This window comes from Nerophis ophidion, linkage group LG25, assembly GCF_033978795.1.
Source record: "Nerophis ophidion isolate RoL-2023_Sa linkage group LG25, RoL_Noph_v1.0, whole genome shotgun sequence".
Classification (NCBI taxonomy): domain Eukaryota; kingdom Metazoa; phylum Chordata; class Actinopteri; order Syngnathiformes; family Syngnathidae; genus Nerophis; species Nerophis ophidion.
The window spans coordinates 11,394,651-11,411,462 of record NC_084635.1 but is presented as its reverse complement, the minus strand read 5'-3'; the positions used below and the strand labels follow the sequence as shown (position 1 = coordinate 11,411,462).

The following is a 16,812-nucleotide window of genomic DNA, read 5'->3' as shown; positions in this document are numbered from 1 at the left end:
TGAAAAGAGACGACTTTTAGCCGTAGGTGGTGCTTAGCTAATATGTCCCCTCCAACCAATAACGTCACAAACAAGCGTCATCATTCCGCGACATTTTCAACAGGAAACTCTGTGGGAAATTTAAAATTGTAATTTAGTAAACTAAAAAGGCCGTATTGGCATGTGTTGCAATGTTAATATTTCATCATTGATATATAAACTATCAGACAGCGTGGTCGGTAGTAGTGGGTTTCAGTAGGCCTTTAATGTACCGTATGTTGCGATCCGCTACTTGGATCACCACATATGGTTTACACTTCCAGTTGTTGTATCACTGTTGTTCTACACTCTTACTTCCTGTTTAGTCAGTCACCATGGTTGCTCATTGATCCCACCTGCTAATCACGGTCTCTGCACACCTGTCACTTTTTGATTACTCCCCTATTTAAGCCCGTCCCTTTTCGTTATTCTTTCTGGGACTCTAATTTGCCTTCGAGCAACATTCACGACTGTCTACTACCCGTATGTATTTTCTCGCTAGTTCTTACGCCAGCCACTTGATATTCCAGCTTTCATGCTGAATGTTTTTGTTTACTTTTTTGTGTCCTCGTACCAAGTTTTAGTTTTCCTTGTGTTTATTCCTAGCTTTCATGCTAGCGTCCTTGGTTTATTTTTGTCTGTTAGCTCCAGTGTTTTTGAACCTCGGATTCAGGAGGAACAGTGTGGTTTTCGTCCTGGTCGTGGAACTGTGGACCAGCTCTATACTCTCGGCAGGGTTCTTGAGGATGCATGGGAGTTTGCCCAACCAGTCTACATGTGCTTTGTGGACTTGGAGAAGGCATTCGACCGTGTCCCTCGGGAAGTCCTGTGTGGAGTGCTCAGAGAGTATGGGGTATCGGACTGTCTTATTGTGGCGGTCCGCTCCCGTTACGATCAGTGCCAGAGCTTGGTCCGCATTGCCGGCAGTAAGTCGGACACGTTTCCAGTGAGGGTTGGACTCCGCCAAGGCTGCCCTTTGTCACCGATTCTGTTCATAACTTTTATGGACAGAATTTCTAGGCGCAGTCAAGGCATTGAGGGGTTCCGGTTTGGTGGCCGCGGGATTAGGTCTCTGCTTTTTGCAGACGATGTGGTCCTGTTGGCTTCATCTGGCCGGGATCTTCAGCTCTCACTGGATCGGTTCGCAGCCGAGTGTGAAGCGGCCGGAATGAGAATCAGCACCTCCAAATCCGAGTCCATGGTTCTCTCCCGGAGTGCCATCTCTGGGTTGGGGAGGAGACCCTGCCCCAAGTGGAGGAGTTCAAGTACCTAGGAGTCTTGTTCACGAGTGGGGGAAGAGTGGATTGTTTCATAGATCATTTTCGTTGAATAAATTGTTTATATTCTTACCTTTGCTGTGTTCACTTGACGCATCCTCGAGGGAATCGAACCCGGCATCACAATGCCGAACAGACGTAACACCGTAAGATTTTTTTTGTTAAAATAAAGCTAATAATGCCATTTTTTTAGTACCCTTTATTTAGAAAAGTATCGAAATACATTTTGGGTAATGGTACCACGCTACTGCACTGTATATACTCGTAATCAGATTTGGGTAGAGTAGCCAGAAATTGTACTCAAGTAAGAGTACTGTTACTTTAGAGATTTATTACTCAAGTAAAAGTAAGAAGTAGTCACCCAAATATTTACTTGAGTAAAAGTAAAAAGTATGTTGGGAAAAAACTACTCAAGTACTGAGTAACTGATGAGTAACCTTTTTGTTTAATGATTACGGCAACAAGTAATGAACAAAAACATAAAAATAGCAATGAGCAAATTCACAGCCAGGAATATCTCTTAAGCAACTAAAACCATCCATCCATCCATCCATTTTCTACCGCTTATTCCCTTTCGGGGTCACGGGGGGCGCTGGCGCCTATCTCAGCTACAATCGGGCGGAAGGCGGGGTCCACCCTGGACAAGTCGCCACCTCATCACAGGGCCAACACAGATAGACAGACAACACTCACACTCACATTCACACACTAGGGCCAATTTAGTGTTGCCAATCAACCTATCCCCAGGTGCATGTCTTTGGAGGTGGGAGGAAGCCAATATTATATATTAAATAATAATACATTAAAATAAAATAAAAATTAAGGCAAATTGAGCCACGATAACTTAACAGCACCATAGGCTCAGTAGGCATTGATTGATTGATTGATTGATTGATTGAAACGTGTATTAGTAGATTGCAGTACAGTACATATTCCGTACAATTGACCACTAAATGGTAACACCCCAATAAGTTTTTCAACGTTTATCAATTACTTAATAAATGACCAAGTCGAGGTGATCTACCTCATATATACATATACATACACACATATCATATATACATACCTTTATATATACAGTATATAATTTATATTTATTTATTTTGCTGTTTTTGTTCACATGTTAAAGGTGTTTTAATGAATATACATGCATGTTTAACATATAGATTCCTATCTTTAATGAAGACAAAAATATAAGTTGGTGTATTACCTGACAGTAGTGCTGATAACGTCCCGGTTTTCAAATGGAGGAGAAAAAAAGTTCCTCCTTCCTGTCTAATACCACATGAAAGTCGTTGTTTTTTGACATCTTATTTGTCCAGCTTCCATATTGTTTTTATACACTTTACAAGAAATACATTTGCGGCAAACTCCGTAGCTTGCTCGCTTGTTTGCGCTGGCTTTCGGAGACTCTTATTTTGTTAGCGCAGGCGCGATGGAGCGGCACTTTTATTGTGAAGACAGGAACTGTGCGATCAGTCTTTAGGCTTAGGACTGGAAGTACGGTTGAAAAAAAAAGTGTCTTTTTTCCTTTACACTTTTGATTGATTGGTTGATAGATTGAAACTTTTATTATTAGATTGCACAGTACAGTACATATTCCGTACAGTTGACCACTAAATGGTAACACCCCTATAAGTTTATCAACATGTCTTTCTGTTACTTTTTATTCATAGCTGTATGTAGAAGTGTCTGGTTGTATCTGCTGCTTTAATGTCTTTAATGTCCTCTGTGTTCTTTGATGTTTGATGTTTCCCTCTTACACACATGGAAGAGGGATGTGTACTATGGCTATGAGTTGTTGTTGTTTTTTTGTTGTTGTTTTTTTTCCCTTGGCCTCAGTCTGCACCCCCACTCCAGGGCCTAGGCTAAGACCGATTTTTTAATTTTATTCTAATCTTCTATTTTTTTCTTCCCCCCCCCCACCCCCCTTGTTTACCTGTATGTCATCTTTTTTGTAAGGGTCGCTGGAAGCCGGCAGACCCGTCAGCGATCCTGTTCTGTCTCCCTGTAATGTTTGTCTGATCTTGAATGGGATTGTGCTGAAAATTGTAATTTTCCTGAAGGAACTCTCCTGACGGAATAAATAAAGTACTATCTATCTATCTATCTATCTATCTATCTATGTCGGGTTCTACGTGTGACGGTCACGTGACCACCTGGCTCTGTTTGATTGGTCCAACGTCACCAGTGACTGCATGTGATTGGTGAAACGCAGGCATGCGTAGATCCTACTTTGAATGCGTGTCTGACAAAATCAAAACAAACAAAGCGTGCATTAACAGATCGATAAAAAAAAAAGGAGCGAGTAGCGACCTGATTGCAGATAAATGGAGCGGAGTAAAAGTAGCGTTTCTTCTGTATAAATATACTCAAGTAAAAGTAAAAGTATGTTGCATAAAAACTACTCTTAGAAGTACAATTTATCCCAAAAGTTACTCAAGTAGATGTAACGGAGTAAATGTAGCGCGTTACTACCCACCTCTGCTCGTAATCACTCCCAAATAACCCCTTTTTTTTGTCTTTTTTCCTTTTTTTTTTGGAAGGCGGTATTAAACTTTCACAAGCAGGTGGGCAATGTGGTGAAGCATATTTCGGAGCAGTTCGAGGAGTTGTTTGGAACAGGATTCCAAGCATCCATGAGCTGCGACCAGGAGCCAATGATGGCTCAGCTGATGGGCGCTCTCAATGTCTCCGGGAAATACTTTGCCTTCAAGGAAAAACTGAAGGTTTGAATACCTGTATGTCTCACCTTCAGCACGGTTGTGTTACACGTGTCAACCAGCGTGTGTGTGTGTGTGTGTGTAGCCTGCTGTGGTGAAGTTTGTGCGTGACAAGGTACAGCAGACGGAATCCTTTACAGAGCAGCAGGATCTGCAGGAGTTTGTCAGCAAGCTGTACGTGGACCTGGTGGATGAGATGCATGTTGCTCTCAACAAAGTATATGCAAACACACCCTCCCCCAAACACACACTGTTTATACGCGCATAATCACTGTAATTATTCCCCTCTAATTAGATTTATTCACGTGCCATTGAGGATGATCCAATTAATGAGATCCATTTGAGCATTTATCATCTTACACATTTTGCCCGAGAGGCTCAGCTCATGAGGGATTATCCTCTGGCTGTTCGCTACTACCAAGAGGTACCATAACATCTGTTACTTGCCGTATGTGCAGTAATTGTGTTATCATTCTGCATGAAGGCATGGACATCTTGTGTCTGTTTTGCTGCAGTTGGTTGTGAGGGAGCCCCGTGAGGCCTCCCACAAGTTCGATTGGGGGGGCCTCTACATGCAAACCGGAGAATACATGACGGCGAAAATGTGTTTCCACGATGCCGTGGCTGTCCAGCAAACACACCTGCCCAGGTTAGACATTCACTCTATGAAAACGTAGCATAGATATATGCAAGGGAAACTTATCTGAGGCATTGAGTCAATTGCAGCTGGACTGTTCCAATTTGTGTGTCATATTGAAAATATAACACATGTATCTTGTCAGGAAGTGTTTTATTACATTTTTTAGTCCACATAAATCAGGGGTGTCCAAACTTTGTCCACTGAGGGTCGCACACTGAAAAATCAAAGCAAGCGGGGGCCATTTTCATATTTTTTATTTTAAAAACCAATGCAATATGTAGATAAAAAATATACATTTAGGCCTCCACTCAGTTATGATCCCAAAGGGTTTTGGTCCAAAAAATGTTAAAAATGTTTCATTATTCAGTATTACTGTTCTTATTATTATTATTCAAGTTTTAAATCTCTAGATCAGGGGTCACCGACCTTCTTGAAACCAAGAACTACTTCTTGGGTACTGATTATTGTGAAGGGCTACCAGTTTGATACACACTTAAATAAATTGCAAGAAATAGCCAATTTGCTCAATTTACCTTTAATAAATAAATCTATTTTTTATATATAAAAACATGTGTATTTCTATCTGTCATTCCGTCATAGATTTTTTTTCCTTTTACGGAAGGTTTTTTGTAGAGAATAAATGATGAAAAAACACCCAATTGCACGGTTTAAAAGAGGAGAAAACACACAAAAAATTAAAATTACATTTTGAAACACAGTTTATCTTCAATTTCAACTCTTTAAAATTCAAAATTCAACTGAAAAAAATTAAGAGAAAAACTAGCTAATTCGTATCTTTTTGAAAAAATTAAAAAAAGAATTTATGGAACATCCTTAGTAATTTTTCCTGATTAAGATTAATGTTAGAATTTTGATGACATGTTTTAAATAGGTTAAAATCCACTTCTAAATAAGATTTAAATTTGATTCTACAGATTTTCTATATTTGCCAGAATCATTTTTTTGAATTTAATCATAATAAGTATGAAAAAATATTTGACAAATATTATTCGTCGAAAAAACAGAAGCTAAATTGAAGAATTAAATTAAAATGTATTTATTATTCTTTACAATAAAAAAAAATACTTGAACATTGATTCAAATTGTCAGGAAAGAAGAGGAAGGAATTTAAATGGTAAAAAGGTATATGTGTTTAAAAATCCTAAAATCATTTTTAAGGTTGTATTATTTCTCTAAAATATTCTTTCTGAAAGTTATAAGAAGCAAAGTTAAAAAAAATGTTTTATTTATTTAAACAAGTGAAGACCAAGTCTTTAAAATATTTTCCTGGATTTTCAAATTCTATTTGAGTTTTGGCTCTCTTAGAATTAAAAATGTCGAGCAAAGCGAGACCAGCTTGCTAGTAGATAAATAAAATTTAAAAAATAGAGGCAGCTCACTGGTAAGTGCTGCTATTTGAGCTATTTTTAGAACAGGCCAGGACTCTTCTGGTCCTTATAGGCTACCTGGTGCCCGCGGGCACCGAGTTGGTGACCCCTGTTCTAGATCTACATTAAGGAAAAAAAATGGAAAAAACACAAAATATGCAATATTTTCACCCAATAACTTTCTTAGGTGGAATTGTTGAGATTATATAATAATTGGAGCCTTAATTTTGTATTTTGATTGATTATTATTTTTTGAACAATGGCACTTAAAAACAAATCACACTAAAATAATTGGGGATCCAAAGGCGTCCTACTCATTAAAGTTTAAAAAAATAAATTATACATTTTTTTTACTGTTTACTTTTAGCAAAATAATCTCGAGATCAATTTTAAGTTGTATTGTTGTTTACGTTTTTTGTTTGTATGTGTTAGGCCCTTCTTTTAAAAAAAAAAAAAACAGCTGAGTTTTTTTATATGGCAAAACACAAAATATGCAACATTTTCCCCAAAAAATATTTCAAAGTGGAATATTTAATGTGACGTAATCGGAGCCTTGAATGGGTCAATAATTCATAATGACATTGATTTTGATTCATTATTATTTTTTAAAGAAAGAAACAGCCTGCATGGCAGCTTTGTGTTATAAGAGTAAGCATTGCAACAATTTATTGTTACATTTCACCTGTTTGCTCTTTTATACCACTTTTTTTGTTTTTAATTTTTTTCAATTGTATTCTTAAAATGTGCCGTGGGGCCGTTTAAAAATAACCCGCGGGCCGCAAATGGCCCCTGGCGGCACTTTGAAATGATGTGGCTGACTTGGTGGGCCACATTAAATCATTTAGTGGGCCAGATTTGGTTCTCGGGCCCGTAGTTTGACACCGGTGTCTTAGAACAAGGGTGTCAAATTAATTTTCATTAAGGGCCACATCGCAGTTACGGCTGCCCTAAACGGACCCCTTGTAACTGCAAAACCAAAACCGTAAAATTCCGGAATATAAGCCACTACTTTTTTCCTCCACTTTTAAACCCTGCAGCTTACAAGACTGCGCGGCTTATTTATGGATTTTTAAATATAGTTTAAAAAAACAAACAAGCAAAAAAACTTTGAAGGTGTTTTCATTGTTTGTGCTATAGCGCCATCTTTTGTAAGAGATCGCTCGCTGCAAGTGCCGCAGTGTCCTACTATCTGGTGCTTTCAAACCGGAAGTAGAGTGATGTTCTGTCCTGTAGCCCTCCATAGCGTTTCTACTCGTATGGATTCTTCAGTCATCACTCCAAGCAACGTTTTTTAAGTTTTACAGTATATTTAAAAAATTTTATACTCGCCAAATCGTCCCATGTGTGATGTCAGTAGGAGTTGTGACGTATGCTGGGCATGGTTTTGCGGGTCGTACTCTCGAGATGCAGTTCGGGCTTGGACACAGCGTAAGGTAAGAAATATAGATTTATTTTAAATTAAAAACAGGCTAAGAACAGAAAAACCGGCACGAGGCACAAAAGGCAAAACCAACAGAGCTAACATGGGAGCTAGAAAAAAAAACATAAGCATAGCGTGGAAACTAGCAAATACAAAAGCAGGTTTTACCAGAATCGGGAATCAGCGTCGTCACTTGTTACGTGTAACAAAACTAGGAAGCGAGGACGAGTGAATGGAAAAGGCAGGCTTAAATAAGGACAGTAATTGCAAACAGGTGTGAGTCAAAAACAAGAGGTAGGTGACACTAATGCGTGACTATAGTAACACAACAAACAGGAAGTGCCACCAGGAACTAAGGTAAACATCAGCAGAACATAATACCGGATATGCCATGATCCGGGCAGCGGATCATAATCGGAGTGTTTTAATGCATATCTGTACGTGCTACCGAATTGTAATGAAACGGCACCATAGTGGGACCAGACAAGCCCTTTTGGACGGTTGATTATTGGAGCAAAATGTGTGCTTGTGACTTTTTAAACCTGCTCCCAATAAATTGACAAAAATGCACAGTTGCACAAAAAGTAATTATATTGAATAAACACACTAAGGTGCTGGAACCGATGCACAAAGTGAACCCTCTAGCACGCCGTTTAAAAAGGAGAGATGAAGAAAACAAAAACACTTGGATATGGAAAGTTATGGAGTTCATTGGTATTTATCATTAGAATAATTCATATACTGTCTTATCGGCCCAGGCCTAGCGAACAGTCCACTTGTGATCAAATTAATGCCCTGAGAATGTAACGCCCTAGAACAGGAGTCGGGAACCTTTTTAGCTGAGAGGGCCATGCAAGCCAAATATTTTAAAAAGTATTTCCGTGAGAGCCATATAATATTTTTTTAAGATTGAATACAACTATTATTCTATCTTATTTCAATTATTGTGCAGAAATATTGGGAAATGCATAGCATAGCAACATAATGCCTTTATTTCACAGAAAAGAGCAATTTGTATCATTTTTAAAGTACGATATAGAGACCACACAAAACCACTCTTCATTACGTCAGGATTACTAAAACTAAAAGACATTGTAGAATTGAATACTCTATTAACGATGTTCAAAGCGAGAAATAGAATTCTTCCGAAGGACTTACAAAAGTTATGTGTTCACATGTGAAGATGAGAACCACAGACTTTAAACATCCAAGAATGCGAACAAATTGGAAACAAATGTGCTTGTCTGTTGTTGGTGTGAAAGCATGGAAATTCTCTAAACAAAGACTTAAAAAGCTGTAAGAATATCTTTGTTTTTAAAATGAGTTATAAAAAGAGAAAACTGGAATTATATCAAACTGAATTTTGATTTAGATCGGACGTGTCATTGTGAAAATGCTTAAAGGAAAATGGAAAAGTATGTTGGAGTTCGGGTGTTTTTGGAAGGAACAGTTATAAAGTCATCGAAAATAATTTCTGTTAAAAAGGGGGCAGATAAATATAAGAATATTAGTCTTCCATCTGCTCCTTTCTGATCATGGAAATGTATAAGAAACCAAAAAAAAAACAATGAAAGTGTCAATTGTACTTGGCTTGTATATAGTATATGCATTTTCATGAAAGGAATGAAAATAAATGATGATGATGATGCATGCATTTTTAAGTAAGTCCAACATTTTTAGAGTATAATAAGTCTCTTATCGGTGCGGCGTCTTCAGTAATGCGGACGTTGTACCGATCTGTTGTGGTGAAGAAGGAGCTGAGCCGGAAGGCAAAGCTCTCAATTTACCGGTCGATCTACGTTCCCATCCTCACCTATGGTCATGAGCTTTGGGTCATGACCGAAAGGATAAGATCACGGGTACAAGCGGCCGAAATGTGTTTCCTCCACCGTGTGGCGGGGCTCTCCCTTAAAGATAGGGTGAGAAGCTCTGTCATCCGGGAGGAACTCAAAGTAAAGCCGCTGCTCCTCCACATCGAGAGGAGCCAGATGAGGTGGTTCGGGCATCTGGTCAGGATGCCACCCGAACGCCTCCCGAGGGAGGTGCTTAGGGCACGTCCAACCGGTAGGAGGCCACGGGGAAGACCCAGGACACGTTGGGAAGACTATGTCTCCCGGCTGGCCTGGGAACGCCTCGGGATCCCCCGGGAAGAGCTAGACGAAGTGGCTGGGGAGAGGGAAGTCTGGGCTTCCCTGCTTAGGCTGCTGCCCCCGCGACCCGACCTCGGATAAGCGGAAGAAGATGGATGGATGGATGGGAAGTCTCTTATTATTTTTAATAACTTTGTTATTCTGAAGCTAACCAACAATAAATAAAATACTTCTTACCATTAATGCGACTTCTTGAACAGGTGCGGTAGAAACCGGATGGATGGATTAAAATTCATGAGAATCTTTTATATTTTGAACGTTATTTTTGACACTGTGGTTACCGGCAGAAATATTCATTCCTTACCACGTTTAGCATTGTCAGCTAAGATTTATCTGAGAGCCAGGTGCAGTCATCAAAAGAGCCACATCTGGCTCTAGAGCCATAGGTTCCCTACCCCTGTTCTAGAAAAATGAAAATATATCCAAAGACACATTTTGTTTTTGATGAAATAAACCAATGCTCTTTGGTTTGGCTCCCAAAGAGTCAGTAAAGGCTTCAAATTGTAGTTTTATGTGCTTAAATAGCCTTGAACGCTGACTCTAAGCTTGTCTTTGTGTCATGTTTTCTATTTAGTCTGATGATGTGTGGCGTGCTGGCAGCGTTGTTTAATGACTTTGAGCAAGCTGAGACTTTATTGGAGCGAGCCACAAACATAGAGCCTTTGGAGTTGGTGGCTTGGACCTTGCTGGGTGAGATCCATGTATTCACTCTATCCAAATACCACCGCACGAATCCTCCAAGAAACAAATCTTGTAACTGGGTTGATTAATATGGCCACATTTCCTGGCGTTCAGCCACACCGTATCAGTCTTGAACACAAGCAGAAATGTGCAAAGTGGCTTTTCTCAGTATTTCTCGTGTCTGCATTCGTTGCCCAGGTCTGGTCCAAGAAAGCCAGGGCAAATCCATCCTGGCTGAAAGGGCTTTCCTGGAGGCTAAAAACCATCTGAAAGCAAAGGAAGCCAATAGTCAAACAAACAAGGCGGAAGATACGGATGTGGATGAGGAAAGCGAAAAGCTGGTGGAACAGGAGGAGGAAAAGCCCGCTCCACCTCCCATTCAGTCTCAGGCCATCAAGCAAACTGGTGAGAAGACAACTTTTCCCATCTAAATTTTACGACGCAAGCTAAATCAATCTGAGAGTATGTGTTAGTGATTCCAAATATCATTTGTTTTGACCTGTTTCATTTCATCCTTGTATCTGTGTATTCAAACATGGAAAAACAAGGGTTTCTTACAGGTTTGTCAAAGTTCAATCAATCAATCAATGTTTACTTATATAGCCCTAAATCACTAGTGTCTCAAAGGGCTGCACAAACCACTACGACATCCTCGGTAGGCCCACATAAGGGCAAAGAAAACTCACACCCAGTGGGACATCGGTGGCAATAATGACCCAGTGGGACGTCGGTGACAATGATGACTATGAGAACCTTGGAGAGGAGGAAAGCAATGGATGTCGAGCGGGTCTAACATGATACTGTGAAAGTTCAATCCATAATGGATCCAACACAGTCGCGAGAGTCCAGTCCAAAGCAGATCCAACACAGCAGCGAGAGTCCCGTTCATAGCGGAGCCAGCAGGAAACCATCCCAAGCGGAGGCGGATCAGCAGCGCAGAGATGTCCCCAGCCGATACACAGGCAAGCAGTACATGGCCACCGGATCGGACCGGACCCCCTCCACAAGGGAGAGTGGGACATAGAAGAAAAAGAAAAGAAACGGCAGATCAACTGGTCTAAAAAGGGAGTCTATTTAAAGGCTAGAGTATACAAATGAGTTTTAAGGTGAGACTTAAATGCTTCTATAATTATTTTTCTACATAAAACATACTTCCTTGTTGTCTACATACAGTACAGGCCAAACGTTTGGACATACCTTCTCATTTGTATGCGTTTTCTTTATTTTCATGACTATTGTCAAACCTGTGTTAGAGGCTAACCATCTATGGCCATCATTTGCCGATAGGAGCCACAAAATTCCAGATAGAAAAGTAATGTCAAAAGCTTAGGTTATATAGCGGGATCAATCAATAAATCAAAGTTTACTTTACCCAACTCTCTCCTTAGAGTCACACATTAAAAGCTTTACTAAAACGGCCTTCTTTCATCTCCGTAATATCGCTAAAATTCGCTCCATTTTGTCCACTAACGACGCCGAGATCATTATCCATGCGTTTGTTACGTCTCGTCTCGATTACTGTAACGTATTATTTTCGGGTCTCCCCATGTCTAGCATTAAAAGATTACAGTTGGTACAAAATGCGGCTGCTAGACTTTTGACAAGAACAAGAAAGTTTGATCACATTACGCCTGTACTGGCTCACCTGCACTGGCTTCCTGTGCACTTAAGATGTGACTTTAAGGTTTTACTACTTACGTATAAAATACTACACGGTCTAGCTCCAGCCTATCTTGCCGATTGTATTGTACCATATGTCCCGGCAAGAAATCTGCGTTCAAAAGACTCCGGCTTATTAGTGATTCCTAGAGCCCAAAAAAAGTCTGCCGGCTATAGAGCGTTTTCCGTTCGGGCTCCAGTACTCTGGAATGCCCTCCCGGTAACAGTTCGAGATGCTACCTCAGTAGAAGCATTTAAGTCTCACCTTAAAACTCATCTGTATACTCTAGCCTTTAAATAGACCTCCTTTTTAGACCAGTTGATCTGCCGCTTCTTTTCTTTCTCCTATGTCCCCCCCTCCTTTGTGGAATGGGTCCGGTCCGATGACCATGGATGAAGTACTGGCTGTCCAGAGTCGAGACCCAGGATGGACCGCTCGTCGGGACCCAGGATGGACCGCTCGCCTGTATCGATTGGGGACATCTCTACGCTGCTGATCCGCCTCCGCTTGAGATGGTCTCCTGTGGACGGGACTCTCGCTGCTGTCTTGGATCCGCTTTGGACTGAACTCTCGCGGCTGTGTTGGAGCCACTATGGATTGAACTTTCGCAGCATCATGTTAGACCCGCTCGACATCCATTGCTTTCGGTCCCCTAGAGGGGGGGAGGGGTTGCCCACATCTGAGGTCCTCTCCAAGGTTTCTCATAGTCAGCATTGTCACTGGCGTCCCACTGGATGTGAATTCTCCCTGCCCACTGGGTGTGAGTTTTCCTTGCCCTTTTGTGGGTTCTTCTGAGGATGTTGTAGTCGTAATGATTTGTGCAGTCCTTTGAGACCTTTGTGATTTGGGGCTATATAAATAAACATTGATTGATTGATTGATTGATACTTATATAGTCCTTAATCACAAATGTCTCAAAGGGCTAACTTCCTTGGTTCAGATCTAACATCAGGGCAAGAAAAAAACTCAACCCAAGGGAACAACATGAAACCCTGGAAGGGACTGCAGATGTGGGGACCCCCCCCATGGGTGACTGGTACAATGGATGCCGAGTGGATACGTTAATAATGGGAGTCCAGTCCATAGTGGGGCCAGCGGGGGATCCTCTTGCATGTAGACATGTCGGGGCACCAAGACGTCACTGACTGATGCATAAGTAGTGGTCCACCCCGGGTCTCAACATTATAATGTGAAAGACCAGTCCATTGGTAGACCAGTAGAGGGTCATCTTGAATGGAGACAAGTCTGATGCACAGAAGAGTAGTCCTCGCGCTTCCTCCGTGGAGACTGATTCGCGGTCCTGTGATAACTTATCCACGCAGGAGAGAGGGGCAGAGCAGATCAGCTGTTCTAAAAAGGGATCTATTTAACAGCTATTCTATACAAATTAGTTTTAAGATGGGATTTACCTAATTTTTCGGATTATAAATCGCTCTGGTGGCGCAGGGGTAGAGTGGCCGTGCGCAACCCGAGGGTACCTGGTTCAATCGCCCCCTAGTACCAACCTCGTCACATCCATTGTGTCCTGAGCAAGACACTTCACCCTTGCTCCTGATGGGTGCTGGTTAGCGCCTTGCATGGCAGCTCCCTCCATCAGTGTGTGAATGGGTAAAGGTGGAAGTAGTGTCAAAGGGCTTTGAGTACCTTGAAGGTAGAAAAGCACTATACAAGTACAACCCATTTATCATTTATTGTAGATTGTCACCGAAGGCATCAAAACTATGACACCTGTGAAGTAAAACCCTTTCAGGTGACTCCAGCTTGAAGCTCATTGAGAGAATGCCAAGAGTGTGCAAAGCAGTAATAAGAGCAAAGGTTGGCTATTTTGAAGAAACCAGAATATAAAACATCCATCCATCCATCCATCATCTTCCGCTTATCCGAGGTCGGGTCGCGGGGGCAACAGCCTAAGCAGGGAAACCCAGACTTCCCTCTCCCCAGCCACTTCGTCTAGCTCTTCCCGGGGGATCCCGAGGCGTTCCCAGGCCAGCCGGGAGACATAGTCTTCCCAACGTGTCCTGGGTCTTCCCCGTGGCCTCCTACCGGTTGGACGTGCCCTAAACACCTCCCTAGGGAGGCGTTCGGGTGGCATCCTGACCAGATGCCCGAACCACCTCATCTGGCTCCTCTCGATGTGAAGGAGCAGCGGCTTTACTTTGAGTTCCTCCCAGATGGCAGAGCTTCTCACCCTATCTCTAAGGGAGAGCACGTCTACCCGGCGGAGGAAACTAATTTCGGCCGCTTGTACCCGTGATCTTATCCTTTGTCATGACCCAAAGCTCATGACCATAGGTGAGGATGGGAACGTAGATCGACCGGTAAATTGAGAGCTTTGCCTTCCGGCTCAGCTCCTTCTTCACCACAACGGATCGGTACAACGTCCACATTACTGAAGACGCCGCACCGATCCGCCTGTCGATCTCACGATCCACTCTTCCCTCACTCGTGAACAAGACTCCTAGGTACTTGAACTCCTCCACTTGGGGCAGGGTCTCCTCCCCAACCCGGAGATGGCATTCCACCCTTTTCCGGGCGAGAACCATGGACTCGGACTTGGAGGTGCTGATTCTCATTCCGGTCGCTTCACACTCGGCTGCGAACCGATCCAGCGATATAAAACATGTTTTCAGTTATTTCACCTTTTTTGTAAAGTACATAACTCCACATGTGTTCATTCATAGTTTTGATGCCTTCAGTGACAATCCACAATGTAAATAGTCATGTAAATAGTCAAGAAAATAAAGAACACACATAGAATGAGAAGGCGTGTCTAAACTTTTGGCATGTACTGTACATTTAATGGTGGGGTTTTTTTCCCCAAATTTTACTTTGATTATGTATTACAGACCTTTTTTAAGCCACATCAGGATATACTGTTCCTATTTACATGCCTCCACTTCGACAGCGTTGTCTTTATTACAGTTTTTAGCGCATCCATAGCAAATCTACTGACAGATTAAGTTCAAACTATACGCTACTTTGTGTTAGCAATGGCAACAGCGAAGGATGCATGTGCATGTACAAGCCAGTCTGCCCCACAACAAGAAAATAGCAAAAAAGAAGGAGCGCGTTGACCACATCCTCAGACTACAATGGCGGACACATGCAAAATCCGCTGACGTCACTAATGGCAAAAACATCACCAATGGGGGGAATTCCAAATGGCTCGTTTCCCCCTATCTATGAAGGAGGGCAAGATAGTTTTGTAAAAATTTGCATGGTTTGATTTAAAATGGTTGGGACTTGTGCGGATCCCAGATACACAAAAACAGGTACCAATAGGTCACACATAAGAGATACGTGTAGACTGCAATATGACTCCAGTAAACAACACCAAAATTGTATCTGTTCCACTGAAAATCTAGAACATTACACACGGCGCTCAAATGGTAAGCTATGAGGACGCACCGCTTGATGGATTGTACTCTGCTTCAACATACGAGTATTATTATGGTGTGTGTGTATAAGGTAAGACATGCAAAAGCAACTTTTTTTACCTTCTGGTACCTGTTGATCTGTATTTGGGATCTGCATGAGTCCTGAAAATTTGCGCTCGTCCGCCTTTGTAGTCCATCTGTACGCCGTAGTCCAGGGGTGCCCATTACGTCGATCGCGAGCTACCAGTCGACCGCGGGGGGTGTGTCAGTCGATCTCGAGCCAGGCTTTTAAAAAAAATAGACCTAAAAATTAGTGATCATCAATCTTCACCAAGACGTCACTTAAATGACATTCACGGTACCGGAGGGTCTTGTGAGATGACGCTGGCTGCTGCAAGATCATTATTATGAAAATATGACCGAGAGGAAGGCGAGAAACACTTTTTTTAGCGCAGGCAGCATGAAGCAGGGCTTTTATTGTGAAGATAGGAAATGTGCAATCGGCCTTTAGAGTTTTGACGGAAGGGACGGCGCGAAAGTCTGTTGAAATAAAAAGTGTTTCTCGCCTTCCTGTCTGTCATTTTTTCATAATAATGAACTGGCAGCAGCCAGCGTCATCTCACAAGACCCTCAGGTGCCGTGAATGTCAATCAAGCAAGCTACGGAATTTGCCGCCAATGTTTTTCTTGTAAAGTGTATGGAAGCTGGATGAATTAGATGCCCAAAACCAACCACTTTCATGTGGTATTGTACAGAAAGGACAACTTTTTTTCTCCTCCATTTGAAAATGTGGGCGTTATCATCATTACTGTCTGATTCCAATCAATGCAAGCCATAAGAATCAGGTAATACACCAACTTATATTCTTGTCTTCGTGAAAGAAAGACATCTATATGTGTTACACATGCTTGTATTATCATTAAACACATTTAACTTGTTTACAAAAATGTCTCTTTCATAGATAAATAAATATAAATGATATATATAAATGAGGTAGATCCCCTCGAGTTGGTCAATTGAAAAGTAGCTCGCCTGCAGAAAAAGTATGGGCACCCCTGCCGTAGTCGATAAGCTTCCTCTTTTTCTCTATCTTCTTGTCATGTGACATTCATCCTCAGCTGTTGCCATTTCTAATATAAAGTAGTGTGAAGTTCTTATATCTGTCAGTAAACTCGCCATGAAAGCTCTAAAACATACCGGTGTAGTGAGTTTACATTTACACGGATGAGGAGATACTGCTTTGTTATTAATGTAAGTAAAGTTTGAAAGTCACTTAGCTCCATCTTTTGACACTTCTTCCACTCCTGTCCTTGCACGCTACACAACTACAACAAAGATGACGGGGTGAAGACGCTGTCGAATGTGAGCCACGTAAATAAGAACGCACACAAAACGGTGCATCCGGAAAGCGACTGTCAGAAAGCGGCTTGAAGATGATCCGTAAAACATAATCTATGCAACATTTTGACCAAAGAACC

At 41.6% G+C, this 16,812-nt stretch overlaps 1 protein-coding gene across 1 annotated transcript in view; it reads left to right on the top strand.

The window, feature by feature from the left end:
* Positions 1-16,812, top strand: part of cfap70 (cilia and flagella associated protein 70) — a 73,328-nt gene that overhangs the window by 36,683 nt on the left and 19,833 nt on the right. Inside the window, exons 14-19 of the mRNA XM_061887375.1 lie at positions 3,842-4,024; positions 4,104-4,235; positions 4,314-4,442; positions 4,534-4,667; positions 10,191-10,306; positions 10,496-10,702. Coding sequence (XP_061743359.1) covers positions 3,842-4,024; positions 4,104-4,235; positions 4,314-4,442; positions 4,534-4,667; positions 10,191-10,306; positions 10,496-10,702 — 901 coding nt within the window. The remainder of the gene's footprint in view (positions 1-3,841; positions 4,025-4,103; positions 4,236-4,313; positions 4,443-4,533; positions 4,668-10,190; positions 10,307-10,495; positions 10,703-16,812) is intronic.